The 9,595-nt window shown below is 48.4% G+C and overlaps 2 protein-coding genes across 2 annotated transcripts; both read left to right on the top strand.

Moving 5' to 3' along the window:
• Positions 1-144: 144 nt before the first annotated feature.
• Positions 145-957, top strand: T310_6521 (uncharacterized protein; the record flags this gene model as incomplete). Its single annotated transcript, XM_013470654.1, has 1 exon — positions 145-957. A coding segment is annotated over one exon (813 nt), but the record flags the coding sequence as incomplete, so codon positions are not given.
• A 4,775-nt stretch (positions 958-5,732) lies between these two features.
• T310_6522 (Non-ribosomal peptide synthetase) lies at positions 5,733-8,815 on the top strand (the record flags this gene model as incomplete). The annotated part of the gene is made up of 2 exons (XM_013470655.1): positions 5,733-8,327; positions 8,357-8,815. 2 exons carry the CDS (start codon positions 5,733-5,735, stop codon positions 8,813-8,815), a joined length of 3,054 nt encoding a protein of 1,017 aa, XP_013326109.1.
• Positions 8,816-9,595: the final 780 nt, after the last annotated feature.

A 9,595-nucleotide genomic window follows, 5' to 3' on the forward strand; every position in this document is an offset into this window, starting at 1 on the left:
ATTATTCCTGGTATTGATGGTGGCAGCATTAGCCGCCCATCCACATAGGCATGGATCTTCCATTGTGTCTGCTCACTTGGCTGCAGGACTGCTGGATAGACTGAGAACAGCAAACCACTATGAGCAATGTGATTACATTTTAGCCTTGCAAACTGTTTCACTTATCGTCAGGAGATGATCAACAGAGGAACCCGTGGCTGCTGTCCACAACACAAGGCACGCGTAAAGGTCAACCGAGGCAAGTTTCCCTCACAACCTGCTTCATCGCTTGGACATCCTCATCCATTCATTTTAGCCAACCCATCGAGACTAGAAACTTCATCTACAATAACCCACCCATTCGCATCCCACGAATGCAGGCTGTGCATGGCAGAGGCCACGGCGTTGGCTCTTAGTGCAGACGATTACTTCTTGCCATCTGCTGTTCGTGAAGAGTTACCGCACGTGCAGAGTCGCATCTGGCAAGGTCTCGAACCCCGGGAAAAGTGGTGCGCCATGTGGGTGGACATGATCAAGAAATTTACCGAGCTTTATGGAGCAAGGAATCCTCTTATCGGCTCCTTGGGAGCTTCTGGGTGGGCAAATTACCTTGACGGGTGGTGTCTCGAGGACAGTCTTTCCATTTTATCGTCCAAGTCATCAGGAAAGACACAACTCAGCGCCGCTTTGTATGATTGTCCAGCGGAAGAGTTTCCTTACTACTGGAGATCAATCACCGGGGCAGCTCTCCCGTACGCTGTCGCCATTTTCAAGCAAACTCGCGGCACCGAACTGCCATATCGCCTATGGATGCCGTATGTTCAGGACGTGACCGCTTTGATCAATCTCTTCAACGACGTTCTTTCCTATACCAAGGAGCTGCTACGAGATGAGCAGGCAAACTATGCGACCTTGACAACTCGGACAAAACGAAGCGCGGGCTTCAGGTCTCGTTTTCGGAGTGGTGGAAGTCTGTAGACATTCAGAGATACGTTATGCGATTTAATTGAAAGAGCCCTAAGAAGCAGTGGTGCTGTAGATCAAACTTTTCGGGTTGCGTGTTGCTCTCCGCCCACACAAGAAGCCCTCGACATGCAGCTCGCGGCCATGGTTTGGTCGCATTTTAAGCATGGATACATCGCGTGGCATATCAATTGCGGTCGCTACCCCCTTGAGGATGTTAGAAGGCTCTAAAGAAGCATTCCAACCTTAAAGGCTTGAAGTATTGGCATAGCAACCTTCGATCTTATTGCACTGGATAACAACGGCTTATTTCACTAAACTTGTTGAGTTCTTTTAGGGCCTATCCGGATTACAACAACTTTAACACCATCTCTCCCTCAGGTCCAGGGCCTCGCCAACTGTAAATATTCTGGCTACAGCGCTAACATTCCCGGGTAAACCATCTCACTTCCTTATCTTGGTCCATTGACGAGTACCTGAAGCCCCATTCAAATTAATCACCCTCTGGATTCTCCAGTGTGTCTCTGGAATGTGTGTTGCACATTCGGCCGAAAAGAGGTGCCATGACACAGGTCCTCGGTGAATCGGAACTAGATAGCCCGTCAAGAATCTCATGATTCTAATAATTTAATTAACAAAAACGTTATAGGTAAAGAAAAGGCCAATTTTCTAATTGGAAAATATACATATTTTGATTAAACCTTTCGTATCTGTGATTTTGGAAATAAACTGATAAACTATGCACGTTTCTATGGTATCATATGACAGCTTACAGATTATAGTATGTACACTTGCAGGATAATTTTGTTGTCTGTCTGCAACAATAAAAAAAATTATATTCCCACGGGTATCTAGATATATTAATAATAAAATGATACTCACAATCATACTAGACTGATCAACTATAACAGTTGCTTACCGCCTGCTAATCAGAAATAATCTTTCTTCCCCTAGAACAAAGTCTGAGTTATTTATTCTTTTATTTTTCTGAGCTGCTTCTCACTCTCAATCAAGTGGCTTTTGGGTACTCCTTGTGCCCTGCAAGTAAGCCTTGATAGTAGGCTGGTAAAGACCGATCAGACAGGGTGTCATTCACAAAACAAGGGAATAGAAGGGAGATTGAAGGAACAACAGTTGCATCTATTCTCCTCTAGTGCTCTGTATCGTCCTTCTATATTATCTATGGAGTATTTCATTCAGTCTTATTCAATATGTACATACACAATGGTTGCAGGGGTATTTAATGTACTTGGATTCGAATAGCTATCTATGTTTGTTCAAAAGATGACATTGTAGCCAAAAGGGGAAAATTTTCGTCACATAATTAGCGAATGAATAGCAAATAAACCAGAAACACAACTCCCTCCTACTCAAAAAGGCTGTCACACACAGATGCTCACACAGGCGCATCATGAAAATAGCACCAGACATGGTGTACTGTTCTACTTCATGATCAGGGGTAGTAGCATGGGTTGGTGAAAGAAAGGGAAAAAGATTTCCATGTTCAATTATTGCACCATTTAACGGACTCTTTCAGGTTCCTCTTGATCCTCCTCATCCCCATTGACCTCTCAGCCATATCCACCCCAAAGGGATGAAGTTTAGGCCCATCTTGAGCATTTGCCTCATGACAGTACCAATGGATGCATGTATTTCCGTGGAGTGCGTCGTCACAAAGGTCACTATTTTCAACACAATTATTCTTATTATTAACGAGTTATTCTCTCGAACCGATGCCATAACGACGTTGTAGAGCTGACAAGTCACGATCACAAGGAGAACAGCTGCAAATAAAACCTTCATTGTCGAAAGTAACTGGAATTGAATAAAAGCTTTGTCCGTTAGAAATAAATGCTTAATACCTGGATCATGATGTTATGCTGGACAGCAAAAGGTTGTGTGCCTTTAGGATCAAACGTATGTACGTATGTACTAAATTAGAAACGTGGTAGTCGATGATACTCTGAAACCAATAAATAATAATATAGGGTGGGTAAGCCTGCAGCTGCAGCATGCAGCATGCAGATTATTTGTTGGGATGGGACACATTCTAATCCACCATCCATCTATTAATCATGTCACAGCTTATATCGTGCCTTTGGTGGAAGATAGTTTTTCATCTTTTTGATAACAAAAAATAAAAAATAAAGAAAGACCAAAAACATAAACAATTATATTCCCCAGATAGATATACAAGTACAGTACACAAAGATATCAACAAATTGACAATCACAATCATAGCCTCGTCAGCCGCAGCAGTCGTCCGCTGTCTAACCAAAGACAATCTTCTTCCCCTGGAACGACGCTAGTAGAGCTGTTTGTGCTTGCAGTCGCGTCGCCCGCAGGTCGATTTTCCGTTCCTCCCTGCTCTCGTCGCGTCCCGAGGGGTCATCCTCTTCCAGCTCGGGGTGTTTGCGTTTGGACATGTTTTCTACCTTTTTTTCCGAGGCTCTGACCTGATCTGATTAAACTGGAATGGTAGATATTAAGATTAAAGCTTTTTGGGAGGGCTTGACAACAGGCCGGCTGTCGCTCGAGGTTGACTCAAGTTGCTCTTGGCGGGGAAAAAAGGCCAGCTTAGATCAGCTTAGCTCCCGTGACGTGCTGCTAGCGCGGTTACAGGTTACCTTTTCGGGTATAGCTGACTATCGAGCATTGGATTCATCACAAAGGTCTCAACAGAATTATATGTGTGGCAGATATATTTTAGTTGTAAAGCTGGTCAATTAAATTAAGTTTAACTACTTTGCTCACTAAAATTTAGATTCTCTAATGACATGATTTTGTCGAGTAATGATTTATTATTTTTGGAAAATGGCCCTGACGGTAAACTTTGGTCCTTCCTTGCAGTAGACTCCGTCAATGCATGCATGCCGATGTCTGTGACCGGGTACAGCCGTGCCTAAAAGTGCCACGCGCAAACCTCCTACGAATGCCATGCCTCTACCTACCAGGGTCTTTTTCTCCTCCTCTAAACGCAACCCCGCCATCGATGAAACAAATCCGCCCACTATCCTTCTGAGAACGCCGCCCTGAGCTCGCGCCCGTCCTCGAGAAAGCTGAGGAGGGGTGAGGTGGAGGGGGAAGGGTTACCGTCATGGCGCGAATGAAGCCTGCCAAGATGCAGATGCTCATGAGTTTATTGCCACTGTAATCAGAATTACCCTCGTTCTGGCTGGGTAAAGACGAAAACTACTTGGAATTCCCTCCAGCATTCCAACAATGCCTTGCGTGCATGGGGACTTCCTCTGGGGATTTCTGGGGAGCTCCTTCCCGTGACAGTGACTAGATTGAAGGGAAGTCTGAGTTAGTAATCATTTTTCCTAGAAAGCGTTTCTCTCTCTGTTCTCTATCTCTTTTGTCTTTTCGCTTTTTTTTTTCTTTCATTTATATGTCGACTCTGACTCTCTTAGTATATCCTCGAAAGTGACTGAAGACTTGAGCTACTTGGAAGTGCCACGCCTCAGACCCAAGAAAAGGCCAGGTCATGCCATGGATCATATTACCAAGTCATCTGCATGTCAAAATGAACACCATCCTATTAAGGGCTACAAACCGCGAATCCGTCCGAATCTGGCTTGGTTGACAGACAAGAAATTCTCCATGTTTCAGCCAGACTCCAACCAATGACCAATTCAATTCAAACCCTTGGGCTCTTGCGGATTGCCGGACTTGGTATATTGACATTGGTCTGGAATGAAATGGGATATTGTCCAGCCAATCTGCATACATGTGTTTGATTGTATGGCCCATGCGCGATTTACCTTCCATTCCGGGAACTGTCACCGCTGCCTCTGTATACTTTTTGGGAGGCATTGTGCGAGCCCCAGGACCAGAGCTTTGACCTCGGAAACTGCGGAAACGGAGATGATGTGGGCATCCAAATTCAAGCTCGACACGTCTCCTTGGAGTGACAAGAGTCTGTACCAACTGGCCCATTCATTTTATACAGCCCATTGCTGTATAAGACAACAGGATCATTATGGTTTGTGTCCAGTCTTTCAAGATATCGTATATGACATCCCCTTATCATTAATTAAACCCATCGGCTTTCACAACTTCCGCTCTGAGTATGAGACAACTTTTGGACCTTCTCAGATTCTGAGTGATTCAGTCTCAGCATGAAGTCGTCAATTACTGTCCTTGGCATTCAATGACAGCAATTTGCGTATCCCCCGTAGCAAATTAATTAGGAGGGCTCTTGTATGCAAGGTCAAGGGTGATCCTTGTTCTCTAATTGGCGAGGAAGTTACTTCCGACTTTACTGAGGTCAAAGCGTGTTCTCCAGACCTTCTAGCTCAACATCAATCTTGCCCGAGGAATGAACGTGAAAAAACCTTCACTGCTATGCAACGGCCTCTACACAGCGCTATCGCAGGGCACGCCGTTCCAAGCTCAGTCGCCGTTGCGTGGTTCTTCATACTCAGTTGCTAGAACTTGCGATGGATCCCTCCTAATGCCTCCTGTTATTGGACTCGCGATTGCGGCATTTGCTCTTGGGATATTCAGCTGCTTGACATACCCTTGACAATCATCCAACTGCAATCATGGAACGTGCATGTTGGCATATAGCGGCTTGGCCAGAGTTTCTATCTAGCTAGAGAACCGATTGCAACTTTCGTCTACCGAAGCAATTTCCAGAGGCAGACTTGCCAGTTCGACGAGCATTTAAACCCCCAGGCATTCCTGTCAAGTCTCAACCATAATCTACCAAAGATCAGCTCTAGCACTCTCCCTAACCAATCATTATAATCTTCAATTCGACACTTCGACTTCTTGTTTCCGCAACCATGGCTCCGTCGATCTCACCGCAAGATGGATTCGAAGATCGGAGCGAGCTAGGGCTTGCCCGACTCCTCCATCGTCAGTTCAAGCTGTACAGCGGCGCAGTGGCAATTGAAGGTGGTGGCTATGCGCTCACCTATTCGGGGTTGAACACCAAGGCTCTCAACCTCGTTCGAGAAATACACCGTCACCAGATTCGATCCGAGGAACCAATCGGTATTCTCGCCCCTCGAAGTATCAACCACGTTCTTGCGCAGGTAGCCGTGGTGTATGCCGGCGGCACCTGTGTACCGCTGGATCCTGGCCATCCGGACCAGCATCTGGAGAATTTGCTGCGCAATGTCGACGCTTCGCTGGTCCTGACTGATCAGGATCATTGCCACCGGCTGCCCACCTTTCAGCATATCGTTGTGGACCACAAGTCCGATGCAGATGGGCCCGTGAATCCCATGGACGTGGCGTCGAACGGACCAATGTCTTGCTCGCACTTGATGCACACGTCTGGAACAACTGGGAAGCCAAAGGCGGTCCAAGTGTTGGCTGGAGGGTTGATAAACCTGGCTTTCAACTCATGGGCTCCAGTACGCAAAGGTCATCGATTCGCCCATGTCACCCATATCGGGTTCGACGTGTCGTTGTACGAGATATGGGTCGCACTGCTGCGTGGAGCCACCATGGTTGTTTATCCCCAGGACGTCGTGCTGGATCCAGTTGTCTTTGCACAACGCCTCCTGCAAGACAAGATTGATGTGGTGTTTCAGACGCCGGCGCTGTTGGCATTAACGGCACAGACATGTCCCCAGGCCTTCTCAACCGTGGAAGCCCTTCTGACCGGAGGCGAACCGATCAATGTGCCCACGATCCGGACGATCTTCGCGAACGGCCCGCCGAAACAACTGTTCAATGCCTACGGTCCGACGGAATGCTCTGTGTTTACCGCCACTCATCGGGTTTCGGCAGAAGATGTGGAAAAGGGCCATATCCCTCTCGGAAAGCCTCTCGAAAACTATGAAGTCTTCGTGGTGGATGAAGATCTGCAACCGGTCAAGCAAGGAGAAGTAGGAGAACTATTAGTTGGCGGTGTGGGCGTGGCAGCTGGATACTACGGCGACCCTGAGAAGACATCCAAGGCTTTCGTCCGCGCACCACATCTGCCACTCAAGTCCAACAAGGGACCGGGACACCTCTACCGGACTGGAGACCTGGTTCGAATCAACGAATCCGGTCTGTTGGACTATCTGGGTCGACGTGACCATCAGGTCAAGATCCGCGGCCAGAGAATTGAGCTCGAAGAGGTGGAGCACGTCCTCTGGGATACAAAACTCGTATCTGTCGCTGTGGCGATGAAAGTGCAGACCGATGAGTCTGACGCCGGGTCCTCGATCTTACTTGCCTATGTCGTTCCTCTCTCCACAGATGTTAATGCTGCTTCGATCACGCAAGCATATACCAAGCTGGCGCCACACATCATGGTGCCCCGCATCGAGTTGATGGACGAGCTTCCGATCAACAGCAGCGGCAAGTTTGACAGAAAGAAACTGGCTGCCCAGTACCTTGAGCGGATCACACGGGCGAAAAGCTTGAAAGGGTCTTTGGATGCCGCAATGGAAGACAACACCGAAAGCTACCTGCAGAAGATCTGGCTGGAGATCCTCGGTCTCCCCCTCGAAAAGCTGAAGCCGACTGACAACTTCTTTTCGATTGGGGGTACCTCCTTGCAGGCGGCGAGCCTTGTCGCCAGAATTCAGCGGTCGTTCGGGGTCGAATTGCGTGCGGCAGCCTTGTACCAACATCCGACGTTGGATGATTTGTCCAGGTTGATTGATACGCTCAAAAAAGGCGTTAAATGGCGGGAAGGTACCCAGGACAAGGACGTCTTGCTCAGAGACTCGGAACTGGGCAAAGACTTGAAGCCCATTGCCGGCCAGCTGCCTGACTGGCGGAGCCAATTGGAGGGGCGAGTGTTCATGACCGGGGCGACTGGCTTCGTCGGCGCATTCCTTCTCGTGGAGCTGCTCGCCCTGCCTGAGACGAAGACGGTGGTGTGCTTGGTGCGTGCAAAGGATGCGACCATGGCACGCATCCGGGTTAAAAGGACGCTGGAAAAATACAGACTCCGTCTAGGCCCCGAAGAAGAGAAGAAGCTTTATGTCCTGCCAGGCGATTTCTCCCAGCCAGACTTGGGACTCGGTCAGGAGCAATATGATTATTTTGCGCAGTGGGCCAGTGTGGTTTTCCACCTGGGGGCGCAAGTCAACTACGTGCAGCCGTATTCGACCCATCGATATGCCAACGTGTTGGGAACGCTCCACATCCTTCGTTTCGCGAACCACAAGCGACAAAAGGCGCTGCACTACTCATCCAGCATCGCAGCATACGGTCCGACCGGATTTGTGACCGGGGCGACCTATCTCCCGGAGGATGAGAAGCCAATGGCACATCTCGCTGCGCTCGCGTATGACACGGGGTATTCTCAGAGCCAGTATGTCGCCGAAGTCGTGGTATGGAATGCCGTTGAGAACGGCCTGCCGGTTGCCATCTACCGTCCCGGCTTTGTCGTGGGCCACAGCAAGACAGGAATCGGCAACCCGGATGACTTCGTGGGGAGACTGATCGCCAGCTGCATCAGGATGGGCTGCTATCCACTGCTCCCCAAACAGCGCAAGGAGTTTATCCCGTCGACTTTGTCGTCTCTGCGATGCTGCACATTGCCTCGACGAATGACAACCTGGGTCACGCGTACAACCTCGTTCAGCCGGAGGCCGGGGCAGCCATCGATCTCGAAACCACATTCGAGATTATCAACGAGCTCTCTCCCACCACGCCCTTGCGAGGCCTGCCGTATCCGGAGTGGGTGAAATGTTTATCGGATGCGGTCGAGGATCCTCTGCACCCGCTCGTGCCGATGCTGCAGGAGAAGGTCCTCGGCGACCGGACTCGATGGGAAGTCTACGAGAACATGGCTTTCTATGGCACAGAGAACTTGCGCCGTGCACTGGCGACTGCGCCGGAGCTTCTTCGGTGCGAGCCGATGGCAGAGCTGTTCAAGAAATATCTCCCGCACTGGAGAGAAGCAAGTCAATTCTAGTGATTCATTCACGGGTCTGTTGGCTTCGCTGCGTTTGTCAAAGGTCGGTTTGCTCTATTGTTTGTGTTTTGTCGCTTCTTTTCTTTTGGTCAACACGCACGAACACACATATACTCTCTATCAGAAAGAGCCTCTTTAGCGTTTCAGGCTCAAGCCATCAAGCAAGTCTGTAGTCACATTCCCATTGAGATCCATACTGCGAAGAAGGTGAAGAGGAAGACACTTATGGACCTGACGGGCTCTTTCTTTATGCCCAAATCCAGGTCGATTCTCTCGAGTTCTCCTTGCTTCTTCTGATCTCTGTGTACGTCGTAGGCAGGTGAGTCTCTCTCTGCGGTGTCTGTGGTTGTGGGCATACATCCTCAGCATAGACACCTCTATGCCATAAGTAGAGATATGGAATACTAGATAGTATTAGAGTAGAGTCATTCATTGAGCGATCGATTCATTCAGTCGTTCTATCAAGACAAGATTAATTAGTTCAAGGCATGATACCCTTCACAAAGAAAAATACCTACCTAGGTAGTTAGTCTTCTTTGCTTCAGTTACCTAACTAAGTATTTTTTTAGATAAATACCCCCCGTCTATCCAGGATTATTATTATTATAATAATAATAATCAAATTTAACGTCCATACCGAGCCTTTCGGCTATGACAGACCCCGATTCTTGGGCAGAAGCCCCTATTAGTCCCTTATCCCGTCTTTGACCATTCTGAACCTTTTCCTCGCCCCAGCCCGCCTAGTTGCGCAGGGCTTTTGGGCCTTATAAGCCCTCCTTG

The sequence above is a fragment of the Rasamsonia emersonii genome, assembly GCF_000968595.1.
Source record: "Rasamsonia emersonii CBS 393.64 chromosome Unknown ctg1118621760418, whole genome shotgun sequence".
NCBI lineage: Eukaryota > Fungi > Ascomycota > Eurotiomycetes > Eurotiales > Trichocomaceae > Rasamsonia > Rasamsonia emersonii.